The sequence below is a fragment of the Stegostoma tigrinum genome, chromosome 17, assembly GCF_030684315.1.
Source record: "Stegostoma tigrinum isolate sSteTig4 chromosome 17, sSteTig4.hap1, whole genome shotgun sequence".
Classification (NCBI taxonomy): Eukaryota; Metazoa; Chordata; class Chondrichthyes; order Orectolobiformes; family Stegostomatidae; genus Stegostoma; species Stegostoma tigrinum.
Window position 1 is genome coordinate 36786408 of NC_081370.1, and position 17042 is coordinate 36803449.

Consider the following 17042-nt stretch of genomic DNA (forward strand, 5'->3'; position numbering starts at 1 on the left):
CAACTCATAATGTATCGAATTATTTAATACATATGTTATAAGGCAGACTGAAGTAGAGAATACTAAACAATCCCCATAATGTGTAACCACAAACTTACAGGTGTTAACAAGTAGTCACAATGGGATTTTGATCAGATGGACCAATGGACCAAGGAGTGGCAGGTGGAGTTTAGATAAACGTGAGCTGCTGCATTTTGGAAAGACAAATCAGCAAGGACTTATACACATAATGGTAATGTCCTGGGGAGCATTGATGAACAAAGAGACCTAGGAGTGCAGGTTCATTGTTCCTTGAAAGTGGAGTCACAGGTAGATAGGAGAGTGAAGAAGGCTTTTGGTATGCTTGCCTTTTTCAGTCATTGCATTGAGTATAGGAGTTAGGAGGTCATATTGCAGCCATACAGGACATTGATGAGGCCACTTTTGGAATAATGTGTTCAGTTCTGGTCTCCTTGTTATAGGGAAGATGTTCTAAAGCTGTAAAGATTTACAAGCATTTTGCCAGGGTTGGAGGGTTTGGGCTACAGGGAGAGGCTGAATAGACTGGGGCTATTTTCTCTGGAGCATTGGAGGCTGAGGAGTGACCTTATAAAGGTTTATAAAATCATGGATGGCTTGGCTAGGGTAAATAGACACGGTGTTTTTCTCAGGGTGGGGGAGAGTAAAACTAGACAGCATAGGTCTAAGGTGAGAAAGAAAAGATTTAAAAGGGGTCTAAGGGGCAACTTTTTCATACAGAGGGTGGTGCATATATGAAATGAATTGCCAGAGGAAGTGTTGGAGGCTGGTACAATTACAACATTTGAAAGTCATCCGGATGGGCATATGAATAGGAAGGTTTTAGAGGGATATGGGCCAATTGCTGGCAAATGGGATTAGATTTATTTAGGATATTTGGTGGACATGGACAAGTTGGACCAAAATGTCTGTTTCCATGTTGTATATCTATACGACTCTATGTCTCTCTGACCCTAATAGGAAGCAGAGAGATTATACTAAACCTACATAGGGCACTGATTAGAATTCAGTGGAGTAGACTTGAGAGCAGCTCTGGGTGCTTTATTTTTGGAAGGACGTGAATGCATTGGAGAGAATTTGGAAGATGTTTATGAGAATGGCTTCAAAAATGAAACATTATGTTTATGAGGATAGATTGAAGAAGTTAGGAATGTTTTCCTTGAATGTTTTCCGAAACTAAGAGAGATTATTGAAGTTTTCAAAATCAAGAAGATTTTGGACTAGATAGGGAGAAACAGTTCAGAATTGTAAAAGGATGATGAACTGGCGGGCCACGTTTTGAAAGTAGTTTGCAAATGAAGCAGGTATAAGATGATTAAAAGCTCTGACACAGTGAGTGGTTTGATCTGGAATACACTGCCTGAGAGTATGGCGAAAGCAGGCTCAATTGAGGCATTTAAGCGGGTCCTGCATGATAATTTAAATAGGATCAATGTGTGGGGTTATTCAGAAGAGCCAAGAGATTAGCACAATGTTAGGATGCTCTGACAACTGGCCCTCTTTTGCACTGTAACAATTTTGTGATTCTGTGATCAAGGCAATAATTGGGTAGTCCCACAGTTAGTTCACAATGAGGTGGTGCATTGGGCCCAATAGTTAATACAACATATACAATTACCTCATCTAGATTAGAAGATTAATGTAATTATTAGTGACTGCCTGGCTTGTGTTCGGAAAGTCTGCAGGTCCTTGGTTAAAATGTCCTGTAGCCATGTTATAATATCTATTGTCATAGAAACATTGGCAATCTCACCAGATACTGTATGATAACCAGTACAGTTTATAATTGACAGGACCATTATTCTATTGAGAGGATCCACTGCTATACAAACTGTAATGGCTTTAATTTACTGGAGCTGATAAAACAGAACTAAGGTCAATCAATGGATGCATTTTCCTGATCAGGTCACAAAGAGATACTGAACACAAGATCCCTAATGTCACATCTATTTATTCCCGGGATAAGACTGCTAATACAACTAGGAACTCTGACAGTTACAGGGGGCATTCCTTCAATAACATGACCCCTGGGAATGAGTCAGTACACGCAAGGTGATTCCCAGGAATGTGTTTGTAGTTCCTCTTAAGACAAGGTTTGAAGTTCCTGTGCTGCAGTTTTAGTTGGTATTGATATATTATAGACTTGAGATCATTCACCTGCTTGGATGAGGTGAGATGAAGTAAGGGTAGGAGGAAGCTTGTGTGGAGCATAAGCAACTGTACAGAGCAGTTGGGCCGAATGGCCTATTTCAGTGGAGTAAATTTCTTTGCAATCCTACTATTTTAAGTTGGGTGCCAATGCATGGTCAGAGCTCAGAAGCCCCAGGACCGGGACTGGTTCGATATGTAGCACTTACTCCCTGACTGAGACATACTTAATGGGAAACAGGTCATGTCAAACAAAAGGGCTGTTTAGAAGCAGGGGAGCTGCAACACCAGTACCTCATAAATCAACTGCTGGCTGAAGCAAGAGCTAAAATAACTTGAGCTCATGTTTAAGAATTTTTTCTCAATTTGATTGATTTTGTTTCATACATGACCAACCATGCCCTCAAACTTTTACAGTGACATCTGTTCCTTTATGAGTTCTTGCTGCTGAAAGCATTATCAAACTATTTATGCCCTGAATAGGTTTGACAAACTTGCAAGAGTAATAGCTTAACCTTAAGGACTTTGCAGCAAGTAAAATACTAGAAAACAATTCTAGGAATTTTGAAATAATTGTCTGGACACTTATTTTTTGGTGTTCAATGCTTCTAATGGTCAGTAAGAAACACACTGATGATTGGGAAGCGATAGCTGTTTGACCAGGAGATATAGGATAGAGTAATGGAATATGATACACTAAGCTAGATCTCAAGAATCATCTCATCAGGAGATCCCCAGCTTGCATCTGGCTTCATGGACACTTGAGCAAGTCCTGAAAAAAGAAAAACTTTTCACCCTATATCTTCAGAGAATTGGTTCTGGTGTCCGAGAAACAGAATTTTTATATGTATTGATTGATGTACAAAATTCGAAAGGCAGAAAAATAGCTTTGAGGAGTACACAAACAGTATAAAATTCTTTTTTCATTATATTAACAGTTTAAAGTATGTTGATCAAAAGTTTGCTTCCTTGGTTTGCAATGGGATGAAACACTGGAGTCAAACAGTGACTCATTGGGGTAGCTTGTCTTAGTTCAAGTGCCACTTCCACAACTTCAGTGGTTTTGGTCTCAACGTTTCTCTCTAAATCAGTACCTAATACATTTTATTTGATCATTTATTTCATTACAGTACCTTGGACCTTACTGGGTGATGTGTCTGTTGCATTTCCCTTCATTACAATGACTAACCTCAAAAATATTCAATTGGCTGTAAAACACTCTGGAACACCTAGAGGTTATGAGCAAAGAGGTACAAATGGAAGTCCCTCTTTTCTTCAATTATAATTTAAATATGCTGCAAACAAGAAGGAAAGGTTTGATCAATAATGCTCTGTAACTGCTGTGTCCTTTAGTTTTCAGCTTATCCCTGGTTGAGATGGTGATTCCAGTCCAAGAGAGACACTCACTGTTGTTGCATCTGAAAAAGTATTTTAATTAGTTTGTTGTATGAGCACACAAGCTCATTACACTTAATATGCTGCGGGTCATGATGAAAGTTGCTGCCATTATCCTCTTTAAATGTAAGAAACTGTGGGGCCTGCTTTGTCTTATGGGGGGCAGGTAATTAACAAATATAATTTATTGCAATGTTAGCAACTAGATACATGTTACATTGATAGGTAAGGCATTGTTGCAGAGACTTTGAGGAGGATCAGATGTGAAGTAAGCTGCTCTTCCCATAAATCCACACAGCATCATCATGGTGGGCAGTGCTAATGACACAACTGAATATTAATCCTTTCCGACTCATTCACAACAATAATTGGATGTTTTGATTTTCAGACCCTCAAGATAAAAACCATTAAAAAAAAGTACAAGAATAATGTCAAGAGGCTAATCCAAACATGTGGCCATCTAGTGTTCAGATGACAATATGCAATGACTGTTAACGTTAATTCATCATTTGCAATATTTGGAGATTTAAAATGGAATAGCTGATTATACTTGAAGAAGAAAAGGGATTACATTGAAAGTGCTCAGTCTGGAGACAAGGCTTAACCACACACTGACAGCAGAATCACCAGCTGGTGTTTAGCTACCATTTTGGAACTGTTGGGAGCGGCTTCTCAGGGGCTGGCAACAGCAGTAGCTAGAACTGTGGTACTACAGCTGGCTCTGTTGTACAGTAGCGAGGGCTAAAGTGCAGCCAAGCGGTGGTAGTCAGGGACTCTATATGTGTTTCTGTGGCTGCAAGTGAGACTCCAGGATGGTGTGTTGCCTCCATGGTGCTAGGGTTAAGGGTGTCACTAAGTGGGCACAGAATATTTGATCAGCCAGATGTTGTGGTCCAGGTTGGTATCATTGACATAAGCAGAAAAAAAATGAAGTCCTAAAAAAGGAATTTAGGGAGTTAGGCAGCAAGCTAAAAAGCAGGACCTCTAAGTTTGCAATCTTGGGATTACTCCCTATGCCACTGAGGCCAGAAATAGGAAGATAGCAGCTGAATATGTGGCTAAAGAGCAGATGTAGGAGGGAGGGATTCAGATATCTGGATTATTGGGATCTCTTCCAGGGCAGGTGGGACCTATATTAAAAGAATGGGCAGCACCTAAACTGGAGGAGCCCCAATATCCTAGTCGGAATGTTTGTTAGGGAAGAATTAAACAATATGGCAGGAGGCTGGGAACCAGAGCAGCAGGTCAGCATGTGAGGGGATGGAAGAGGTTAATAGGATGAACAAATTGGACCAGCTTAATGAACAAGGTGGGACTAAAAAAAATGTATTGAGTAAGCCAGGAGGGAGAAATAATTTTAAAAATGCTGAAGGACAGCATAGCATGTACAGCCAAAATGAAATTTATTTACATAAAGGCACAGAATTTAAGGAGCAAATTGAATGAACCGCAGACACAGGTTCAAATTGGAAACTACGATATAGTAGCCATTACAGAGACATGGTCGCAGGATAGTCAGGGCAATGAACTAAACATACAGGTTAGAGATAATGGGAACTGCAGATGCTGGAGAATTCCAAGATAATAAAATGTGAGGCTGGATGAACACAGCAGGCCAAGCAGCATCTCAGGAGCACAAAAGCTGACGTTTCGGGCCTAGACCCTTCATCAGAGAGGGGGATGGGGTGAGGGCTCTGGAATAAATAGGGAGAGAGGGGGAGGCAGACCGAAGATGGAGAGAACCAGCCCAGTTCGTCCCCTCCCCCCACCGCACCACACAACCAGCCCAGCTCTTCCCCCCCACCCACTGCATCCCAAAACCAGTCCAACCTGTCTCTGCCTCCCTAACCGGTTCTTCCTCTCACCCATCCCTTCCTCCCACCCCAAGCCGCACCCCCATCTACATACTAACCTCATCCCACCTCCTTGACCTGTCCGTCTTCCCTGGACTGACCTATCCCCTCCCTACCTCCCCACCCATACTCTCTCCACCTATCTTCTTTACTCTCCATCTTCGGTCCGCCTCCCCCTCTCTCCCTATTTATTCCAGAGCCCTCACCCCATCCCCCTCTCTGATGAAGGGTCTAGGCCCGAAACGTCAGCTTTTGTGCTCCTGAGATGCTGCTTGGCCTGCTGTGTTCATCCAGCCTCACATTTTATTAAACATACAGGTTAAAAGGTTTACAAGAAGGACATAGAAAACAGCAGAGGGGTAGAGGAGCATTACTAATTATGGCAAGGGAGGATGTAATGAGGGCAAAGCAGCCAGTGGAGACCTTGTGAGGAACTGAGGAACCTTAAAGGAACTAAAACCATAATAGGTTTATCATACAGACCACGTGGCAGCAGCTCAGAAACGCTAGATCGTATAAATGATGAAATTAGGCAACTATGTAGCAAAGGCAAAGAAGTATTAGTGGGGGATTTTAATCTTAATATAAACTGGGAAAGACAGAAAAGCATCTACCAGAAAGGTTGTGAACTCCTAGAGTGTGTTGATGTAGTTTACTACGGCAGTATGCCTCGGATGCTACATGGCACCAGGTTATAGCTCAACAGGCTTATTTGAAATCACACAAGCTTTCAGAGCACAGCCCAATTGACAGGTGCAGTGAGAGAGAAGAGCACACAGACACAGGGTTTATAGGCTGCGAGATGAAGGGCAGAGAGATCAAAAGATCATATAAATGGTATGAGTGGAGTGTCAGATAATAAGTCTCTGCAGGCGACCAAGAGTGTTAGACGGCGAGTAAAGTGTCAACAGCTGAATAACCAGCGAAGGTCATGACCTATAATTCTATTAAATGAGGCAGAGAGATGATTACAAAAAATTTAAAATAAGGTGGTGCTGGAGACAAGCCAAATGACTGGAATAACACGACGGGTATAACAGTCGCATGCTGAGGGTCTATCCAAAGTCACAAGTAATTCAAAAGTGTCCAAACTAGTTAAGGTAGAGAAATCACAACAATTTATCAAGGCGATGGTGTCAAAACAGGACAGTGAGGAAGATTTTATAGATATAGAACAGTGTGGTGGGGTCACATGTAGCACGACATGACCCCAAGATCACGGTTGAGGCCATCTTCATGGATACGAAACTTGACTATCAGTCCCTGCTCAGAGATTCTGTGTTGTGTATCGTGAAGGCCGCCTTGGAGGACACTTATCTGAAGATCGGAGGTTGAATGTCCTTGACCGCTGAAGTGTTCCCTGACAGGGAGGGACCATTCCTGTCTGGTGATTGTCGCCTTAACTGGGAGAGACAGAAAAGCATCTACCAGAAAAGAATTCCTAGAGCGTATTAACTTATTACCTTAAATTACCTTAATTATGTTTGTAAAGTTTTGAATTACTTATTACTTTGGTTAAACCCTGGGCATATGACTCTTATACTTATCATGTTATTCCAGTCATTTGGTTTGTCTCCAGCACCCCCTTATTTTTAACTTTATTTCATTCTATTGTAAATAACATTTCAGAAACAAAAATGGCCTGGATTTTTCACTGGCCAGACCATCATTTTTCCAGTATAGATAACAGTTGCATGTGGAAACCCTGCAGAACTCCCATCCCAGAACACCCCAAAGGAATTGCCCAGGATATCCTCTCGGATTAAGGGTCTAGGCCCGAAACATCAGCTTTTGTGCTCCTGAGATGCTGCTTGGCCTGCTTGTTCATCCAGCTCCACACTTTGTTACCTTGGATTCTCCAGCATCTGCAGTTCCCATTATCACTGCCCAGGATATCGAATGTTCCACTAGGTGATTTCTCCATGCCTGGAGCCCTCTGAAAGTATCCATTTAAATCAGAGTCTTTAGAGGGTGCCAACTAAAGTAAGTAAAATAGTTACTCAGCAAAAGTTAGACTGTTAAATACATGGTGTATTGCCTGAGTGACTAATATCTATTAACACTACCCTGAGGGACTCCTGCAGAGATGTCATGGAGCTGAAATGAATGATCCATAACAAACATAACGATTGTCTTTTGTGCTAAGTATGACTCAGACCAGAAGAAAGCTTTTCCTCTGATTCCCATTGATGATAGTTTTGCTAGGGTTTCTTCATGGCAGAATGTGTCAGATGTGACCTTCATATCAAGAGCAGTCACTCGCAATTCCCCTCTGGGGATCACAGGACATTATTTACAGCATTAATGTACCAAGACCACATCGAATGTCCACCACATGCTTAAGTACAATGTCAGAGGTCTTTAATTCCAGATTGAAACTGGTAATTAAATGTATTTATGAATAAAGTGGCACAGAAGCAGAGAAATATTGTACTTTATCAATAGCACAATTTCTTGGAAAACTATAAAAGATGAAATTAATCCACAAGAGATCATACAATCTTTTACATTCTAATGGACTGCATTTGGAAGAAGTAGTTTTTCAAAATTTTTACTTAATTTCTTCAGTGAAGAAACTTCACAAGAGTCCATGTATCAATTCCAAAAACTATAACAAGAGCTAAAACTCCAAAAATGAAAAATTGAACCATAACATATGTTCATCATCCACTTTTTAAAAAATTAGTTACTCTGACAATCTAAAGAGAATACAAATGTCCTCTTCTTTGCCACAAGATTTATTTTAGTTCTCAAGCCAGCATAAAATAATGCCTTATCGAATGTACTTGCAGAGGCAGAAAAATGCTTTTATTCTCTTTAAAACAATTCAAGTGCAAGGGCTAATTTAAGTACACATGAACACAAAAGTGTGAGCATGTGCGTGCACACACACACACACACACACACACACACACACGTATTTTCATAGATACTTGCATGTTCTGTGTCTACACAACTGCTTTCACACACATGTAGAATGCATGTTCTAGGGTAGAAACTATATCATAGGTTACTCTGAATGATGTAATTGCTGCTGCACAGCAAACCATATTCTGGGTATTTGGGTGCACAGAATTCAGGAGTCTGAAACCTTCAAGTCTGCAATTCAAGCAGGATACCTGCAGGCAATGTTGGTACAGGGTTGATTCCATGCTGCATTCCAAATACTTAAACTGTTCCTGCATTATTCTTGCAGATGGTCTGGTTGCATTTAAAGGTCGCATAAGGACTGTCTGGTCACATACCTTGGGGATATATTGTACAAATGGAACACAGCGATAACATTCCACCTCTAGCACACAAAAATATTAAGAAACTTGACAAAGGATGCTAACATGTAACACTAGACTTTTTAGGAGTTGCTGTTATTGTGTTTAGCAATTGTAAATGAAATAACTAGGAATGATAAGTTTTTAGTGTTAGAGAGAAATCAGTAAAGGTCATACAGCTCTCAGACTTGGACAACAAAGGCTGGCGATAGATGGCGCTTTGTAAAATATTTCTACTGTTGGCATTTTGCCAACTGATTATAGTTAATGAAATATAATCACTATCATACATAAAATTAGAAAGTCAATGTGGAATGATTTAACTGCCCACGCTCCAACACATTAACATGATTAAATCTTAAAATCTTAATCTGCAGAAGTCACAAAAAGGCTATCTAGAACTACAGCAGACGATGATGTGCATAATTGCTGGAAGACTTCCTCTTGTGCACCAATGATTCTCACAAAGCATTATCATGCTGGAAATCTGACTAACAAACCTCGGCTGACAGATTTTGACCTCTTAAATCAGTGCGCCAGTGGAATTATACACCCAGTGCTTGGTTCCAGCATCCCCATGTCATTGTGTTTTCAACATCCATTTACCCAACACCGATGCCCCCCCCCCCCCGCCCCCCGCACCATTCCTCACCCAATTCCCTCCCCAGTGTCCAGGAATTGACAATACATCACTTTTTATTCAACACAATGGATAGTAATTAAACCCTTACACAAACCCAGCAGGCAGGCACAGCTGAGTGTATTTCCCATTCAATTCATTATTTTCTTTAAGAGAGCAAAACTCAAGCTGGTGTCTACTTTCAGTTCTTTCCTATCTGCTTGTTCTAACCCATTTACTGTACAGAGCAGATGCAATTTCATTGCCCTATTGGAATGCAGTCAGTAATTGAAATTGTAATCTGTGCATCATGAGCAAACAAATTAACATCTTAATACAATTTCTAGGCAGCAATGTAAGGTGTCTTAAATTCCATGTGCAGGTAAGTGTGATACAGCAAATGTAATCATGATTGAAACTGTTCCTTGTGACATTCAAAAGCTAATCTATTATTCAGAGCAGCCCGTTGAGAGCTCTAAATTTTCTTCATTAGCTTACATTCTACACAATGTTTATCAGGAATGCTGAAATAATCCATCACAAATGAGTTTTATGTACCATCCAAAAGTTCTCAAAATACCAAAAAGCAAAGACTAAATCCTATGAATTAAAATTGTGGTATTGATAATAGCCACTGTGATTTGTACCTGGGCTCTGATAACTGGCTAAATATAACTTGCTTAACTCTTCTCTCCTTGTACTGATGGCTATGCCCTTGATACAAAATATGTTGAGCTGTAGCTAATCAAGAATGTGATGAATGAATCCCATGGATTCTTTTTTGGGCTTTGAATAAAGGGCTGTGAAATAACTCCACAGAGGCCAGTCTCCCATCACCACATGGCCCTTTAATTTACACATGAAGAGGCCTTGACACTGATCCAGATCTCTCAGGGTGAGCAGAATATCTGACATGCTTACCCTTTCCACTCCCCCTCCCATTCTCTTGATGACATGTCCATCATGGGCCTCCTGCACTGCCACAATGATGCCACCCGAAGGTTGCAGGAACAGCAACTCATATTCCGCCTGGGAACCCTGCAGCCTAATGGTATCAATGTGGACTTCACCAGTTTCAAAATCTCCCCTTCCCCAACTGCATCCCTAAACCAGCCCAGTTCGTCCCCTCCCCCCACCGCACCACACAACCAGCCCAGCTCTTCCCCCCCACCCACAGCATCCCAAAACCCGTCCAACCTGTCTCTGCCTCCCTAACCGGTTCTTCCTCTCACCCATCCCTTCCTCCCACCCCAAGCCGCACCCCCATCTACCTACTAACCTCATCCCACCTCCTTGACCTGTCCGTCTTCCCTGGACTGACCTATCCCTTCCCTACCTCCCCACCTATACTCTCTCCACCTATCTTCTTTACTCTCCATCTTCGGTCCGCCTCCCCCTCTCTCCCTATTTATTCCAGTTCCCTCTCCCCATCCCCCTCTCTGATGAAGGGTCTAGGCCCGAAACGTCAGCTTTTGTGCTCCTGAGATGCTGCTTGGCCTGCTGTGTTCATCCAGCCTCACATTTTGTTATCTTGGAATTCTCCAGCATCTGCAGTTCCCATTATATCTGACATGCTTGTTTATATCTGTCAGACAGGGCTCCCTGATTGGGCCGGATCAACAGCCCCAGTCATATTCTATGAATTCCTCCTGGCTGACCTCATTATAATCACTATAAGCATGCGAAACTGCCAATTCCCTGAGGAATAGGTTCCTGCATGGGCCAGTTTGGAGGTGAGAATAAAACTATCTGTGACAAATAAAGGTAATTCAAAGCTTTTTCTGTTTCGGGACCCTGCAGCTTTCTGGACTCAATAATTGAGTTCAACAACTTTAGGGCTTGAGCTTTCCCATGTCCTAACCCCAACCCCAGTCTGCTATTATACACAACCCATTAATAGCTATTCAGCCTCCTAGCTGGGTCGTTATCCATTCCTTTATCTGTCCAACAAAACAGAAGTTGCTGAAAAAGCTCAGCAGATCTGACAGCATCTGAGAAGAAAAATTAGAGTTAATGTTAACTCTGATTTTGTTTTCTTCACAGATGCTGCTAGAGCTTTTCTAGCAACTGCTGCTTTTGTTCCTGATTTACAGTATCCACAGTTTTCAGTCTTTATCTGTCCAACTGCTTTCTCTTTTGGGCTCTATCCCCACCTACTGTTTACTCCTTACCCACTTCCCCTACTCTTTCTTCTGGATATAAACCAACATTTTCCTAGCTACTGTCAGTTCTGAGGAAAGGTCACTCGACACGAAATGTTAACTCTCATTTCTCTCCACAGATCTGCCAGTGCCAGACCTGCTGATCTTTTCCAGCAATTTCTGGTTTAGGTGGAGAAGCTGCATGGTCAGACAGCACCATGCAGCAAAAATGCTGACATATGACACAAAGGTTGGAGGTGTCGTTGATAGTATCGAGGGCTATTTCAGGCTTCAGCGTGACATTGACAGTATGCAGAGCTGGGCTGAGAAATGGCAGATGGAGTTAAACCTGGATAAATGAAAAGTGATGCATTTTGGAAGGTCGAATATAAATGCTGAATATAGGATTAAAGGCAGGATTCTCGGCAGTGTGGAGGAACAGCAGGATCTTGGTGTTGAAGTGCATAGCTCCCTCAAAGTTGCCACCCAAGTGGATAAGGTTGTTAAGAAAGCATATGGTGTTTTGGCTTTCATTAACAGGGGGATCGAGTTTAAAAGCCGTGAGGTTTTGCTGCAGCTCTACAAAACCCGGGTGAGACCACACTTGGAATATTGTGTCCAGTTCTGGTTGCCCTATTATAGGAAAGATGTGGAGGCTTTGGAGAGGGTGCAAAGGAGGTTTACCAGAATACTGCCTGGGCTGGAGGGCTTGTCTTATGAGGAGAGGTTGACTGAGCTCGGACTTTTCTCTCTGGAGAGAAGGAGGAAGAGAGGTGACCTGATCGAGGTGTACAAGGTAAGGAGAGGCATGGATAGAGTCGATAGCCGGAGACTTTTCCCCAGGGCAGGATTGACTGCCAGGAGGGGTCATAGTTTTAAGGTCTTAGGAGGAAGGTATAGAGGAGATGTCAGAGGGACGCTCTTCACCCAGAGAATTGTGAGCACGTGGAATGCTTTGCCAGTGGTAGTCATGGAAGCAGAGTCATTAGTGACATTTAAGGCAACTGCTGGACATGCACATGGACAGCAGTGAATTGAGGGGAATGTAGGTCAGGTTATTTTATTTTTGGATGAGGATTATTCCACGGCACAACATCGTGGGCCGAAGGGCCTATACTGTGCTGTGCTTTTCTATGTTCTATGTATGTTCTTTTTGTATATTATGTCCTTTCATAACTCCCAAGGGTCACACAACCTTTTGGCAGTGCATGTAGCTGCCCTGACCCTTAGTCTCAATATTTATAGTCAGCCACGTAATACTTTAGAAAGCCAGGTGAAAAAGTGCCTAATCTTTAACATTTTAAATGACAAAGACACACATGCAAGCATGCGCTTCCAAACCCAGCAACTACAGTTTCAGATGTAATGTACCATATATGCTGGAATTCTGAAATAAATGTGAATGAAGGAAATTCATTAAATGGGATATGACAAATAAACAGGCAAATAAATATCATTAGAGCTATTTGCTCATGAAGATAGCAAAAGGTCAACATAGCCTAATTGGACTGATTTCTCTGTTGTAGCTTCCATACATAGCTATTAAAAAAATGAGTTTTCATGATAAAATAACTGAGCACTGTTCAAGAAGCAGGGAAAGAAACTTTCCCAGGGCCCTTAGTCAACAAAGACAACCAGATTTTCTTTGACTTAAGAATAATTCATTGTAGATATGCATGGAGAAGTTTGTGAGAAAGATAATGAAAATCATGAGAAATTCTGAGTCTGTGACTCAAGGGTAGCAGTCTCACCAGATGGTAAGATTATCATGTTTGAAGTCCCAATTTAGAGCTGAAGCATAAAATTTCAGCTGTCATTCCAGCATAATACTGAGGGAGTGTTGCACTATCAGAAGTACCATCTTCCAGATGAAACGTGGAGCTTGTAAACGTTGGTATTCGGTAGGACTTGGATGTACTCAAATAACAAGCAGACAACATTACTGTCCATCTAAACCAAGCAATTAGGAACTCAAATCTTGTTGTTCTAAGCTGGAATGGGATTAGAATACAAGAAAAATGCATTGCTACAGTTGTACAGGGCTTGTTGAGTCCACATGTGCGATAGTGTGCAGAGTTTTGCTCTCTATATTGAAGGAATAATGTCTTTGTACATGGTCAGTACAGTGAAGGTTCACTAGATTGCTCTCTGGATAGAGCTTTCCGAAGATGAGAGGCTGAGGAAATTGTATTTGTGCTCTGTTGATACAGATGAATGAGATGTTATCTTATTGAAATATATAAAATTCTGAAAGGACTTGTTAGAGTAGACACCAAGGTGTTGTTTTCTCTAGCTGAGTGATTTAGAGCATGGAAGTTGATCATTTAGGACTGACATAAGCAGAAATGTCTTCAGCTACTTACTATTGCAGAACTTATGGCCGAAAAGAGAGGCATCTTTCTGAAGATTTTCTTCTTGATGACACAGGGATAAACACGAGAATACCAAATCTTAAGCAACAACAACAATGGAAACATTGGTTCCCCAAGCTCCCTAGCAGGTTGTGCATCCTAAATCAAACAGCATGATCTTTTGATTATTTGTAATAGATAGAGTAAAGAGTTTACCTCATTAGTCAGTGTTTGCCAATCCAAAACATAGGACCTACTGTTAGATACAGTTCTCTAACCAGTCAGCAGTAGCTAAATATTCTTGAGTGTGCTGGTGACACACTAACAAGCAGTTTAAAATTATCGGTCATGCTTGTAATGTGGCTCATTTACACTTGCAAGAAGTTACATATATTCATATGGAGGGACCCATTCTCCACAAAAGAAAAGGAATATACTGAAGCCTTCCATCTTTTCTGAATAGCTTGTGTGTCTATAGTTCCCATTGCCTTTTCATAACAATGCCACAATCAATGATAACTCGCCAATTAATCAGCAACCATTTTCTCCTGGAGTGTAAATTGCTGTACTCATTTGAAGTGTGACATTCTTGAATTTGTTCTGATCATTGCAGGATGAAAATCTTTCGCAACATAAATCCCTATCAGCAATATTCAAAATGAATAACACTTTGTAAAAAGGGCGCAGACATAGTGGAAAGGAAGGTTGGACTCTCTTAATTTATCATTATTTCTTATCTCATTTTAGGTTAATGTGAATGGCACCGTGTACATATGGTAAATGTACACGCTTTTCACAGTATTTTTACATTGAATACATGTGACAATAAATGATTCAAGTAGACTGAATTACCAAGTCATGGTTTCAGAATAGGACAAAGACTATAAAGGTAAGCTTGCCACAGTTTTGCTCTCTCATTAACAGAAGAGAGACAATTGGTGCCAGTTTAACCTGAGGGTCACTATGTCCTCAGGTGAAGATGAAAAGCAAAGTCCTTCATGGTAACCCCAGCTAGTGTAGGAATTGAACTTGAACTGTTGATGTTACTGTGTCACAATCCGGACATCTAGCCAAATGATCTAACCAATTTCCGAACGGACATATATGAGGAGAATTTCAATCACACCAAAAGTTGCATGCAGTTGTGTTTTATTACTTCAAAGAACTATGGATGGTGAGTCATTGAATGTCTTCAAGATAGAGATCAATACATATTTGGACAGTAAAGGAATTGAGAAGCATGAGGCTAGGGCAGGAAATTATAGCTGAAATCAAAGATTGGCCATGATATTGAATAGCAGATCCAATTTACTGGACTACATTGTCTGCTCCAACTCCTAATTCTTAAACATAGAGTTTGCTCTGGCAATGATAAAAATTGATTAAACTCTATCACCAAATGTTTCACACCAAGAGTGAATTATAATATTGAAACCTTTGGAACTTCTTGGTTTGGGATGAATAATTTACAGAGTCTGTTGATCTGTTTAAAGAGCAACAGTAATGCTTCTCCATCACGTGAAAGGACTATTTTTTCCTGTTCTAATACAGTAGTCTCCCTCCATCAAAGCAAACTTGTGATCAGTTTACTCTTAGAGACAGTACAGATACCATTTACAAAGAAAACTGGGCAGTGCATTCAGTCAGATATGGTTTGCAACTTTGCTTTTGAAAGTCTTGGGTTTTGTGCATGTTTCAATTATTGGATTACATTCAATTTGGACTGCCTCAATTGAAACCTGCTGTGGGCTAGAACCACAATTTTTGACCTGGGCAATATCTCACGGTCACTCATTCACTGTCAATTTCCACAGTCTGTGTTGGATTTTATCAGTTCTATCCAGTGTTCTTCACCACAGATACCACTTTGATCACAGGTGGGGCTGGCACCTCAAAAGCCCACAAACCACAGGAGAGAGGGGAGCAAAGGAGTCAATAAACTGTTTGCATTTAATGCTTCCCCATTGTACAGCTAGGAAAAATGACCAAGTTTGGGAGGACAAACAAACTTTTGGAATCCATATATCAATTGTCAGGACAAAGAAAGACTGGAACCAGGAAGTATTGGAAGAAAAGGCTAATGTGGCACTAAAGGGACAGACTGATGGGGCATTACGAGGACAATCTGATGGAGCTCCAGACCGATGGGGCATTGGGGGAACAGACAGATATGGCATTAGGGAAATTGACTAGGGCATGAAGAAGTCAGGGAGCGCTTTCGGGAGAGAGAAAGATGGGGCTTATAGGGGACAGAATCTGGGCATTGGGGCAAACAGATAGTGCTTTAGGGAGACAGACAAATGGTGCTTTACAGGGATGGACGGATGGGGAATTGGAGAGACGTGCTGATGGACATTAGAGCCAGACTGATGCAGAATGAACTGGTCCCAGAATTAAAAACACAACCTGGGTTATTACGAAATGGTCATGGGCCAAGGGTTTTTCATTAACATGAGACTTTCAGAATTGAATCAAGCTGGTCCAGGCATCTAGGTTATAGAAAGGGGTGGGATAAGAGAGTGAGAATGCGGAGAAAGGGAAGTTGCAGGTCACCGACTCTGCAGAGTGGATGGAGTTAAATCTTACCTTGTAGGTGTTGATTTACAACGCTCTCCAGTCGATCTAACCTTTCCCTCAGCCTTTGGTTCTCCCTCTTGTCCTCTCCCAGTTTAAGTTCAGGTAAGGGCGGCTGCACTTTGATGTATCCGCTGCCCTGGTAGTTGGTCATCCAGCCGACATAGATGAGGCACAGCAGATTGCTGACTCCGCTCAGGATCACACAAGTGGAGACCAAAGTTTTAGTTTTCCTGCCACAGTAACCCATGTTTGCAGCAGTACGGAGATGGAGCGACCTCTTTCTCTCTCCAGTCTCCTGGAATTTCACAGGTCAATTTCCGCAGCCAGGAAATTCCCAATCAGCTGGAAACTGACGCGGGGACATCCTTCCAGACCAAGATTGTTTACATTCTGCTGTAAATGTGGATCAACCCAACTCCTGCAGCGGCTTTTATTGTCAGGCTGCGAGTTCGGGGGTTCGGTTTCAGAGAGACTCAGTCTCTCTCTCCTTGTCTATCTCCCGCCTCCTTCCCCAATGCCTCTCGGAGATTAATCCGGAGGAGAGCAAGGTAGACCGGCTTGCAGGCTCGTGATTGCCGGGGAGCAGGCTCCCTCTGTTTCACACCCAGGTTTGAGGGTGGGTTTGGGATCCCGGGGATTTGGGGGTGGAGGTCCTGGGTGCGGGGGGGGGG

At 41.8% G+C, this 17042-nt stretch overlaps 1 protein-coding gene and 1 long non-coding RNA gene across 3 annotated transcripts in view; one reads left to right on the forward strand and one right to left on the reverse strand.

Annotated features, from left to right (window-relative positions):
* LOC125459330 (polypeptide N-acetylgalactosaminyltransferase 18-like) overlaps nucleotides 1–17037 on the reverse strand; it is a 222732-nt gene extending 205695 nt beyond the window's left edge. Inside the window, exon 1 of one of the 2 annotated variants that reach the window (XM_048545669.2) lies at nucleotides 16381–17037. In XM_048545669.2, coding sequence (XP_048401626.1) covers nucleotides 16381–16618 — 238 coding nt within the window. In that variant the 5' untranslated portion in view covers nucleotides 16619–17037. The remainder of the gene's footprint in view (nucleotides 1–16380) is intronic. The other variant, XM_048545670.2, reaches the window with a different exon arrangement.
* The window catches only part of LOC132210689 (uncharacterized), a 90945-nt gene that overhangs the window by 72182 nt on the left and 1721 nt on the right, over nucleotides 1–17042 (forward strand). The gene's annotated exons all lie outside the window — the stretch shown is intronic.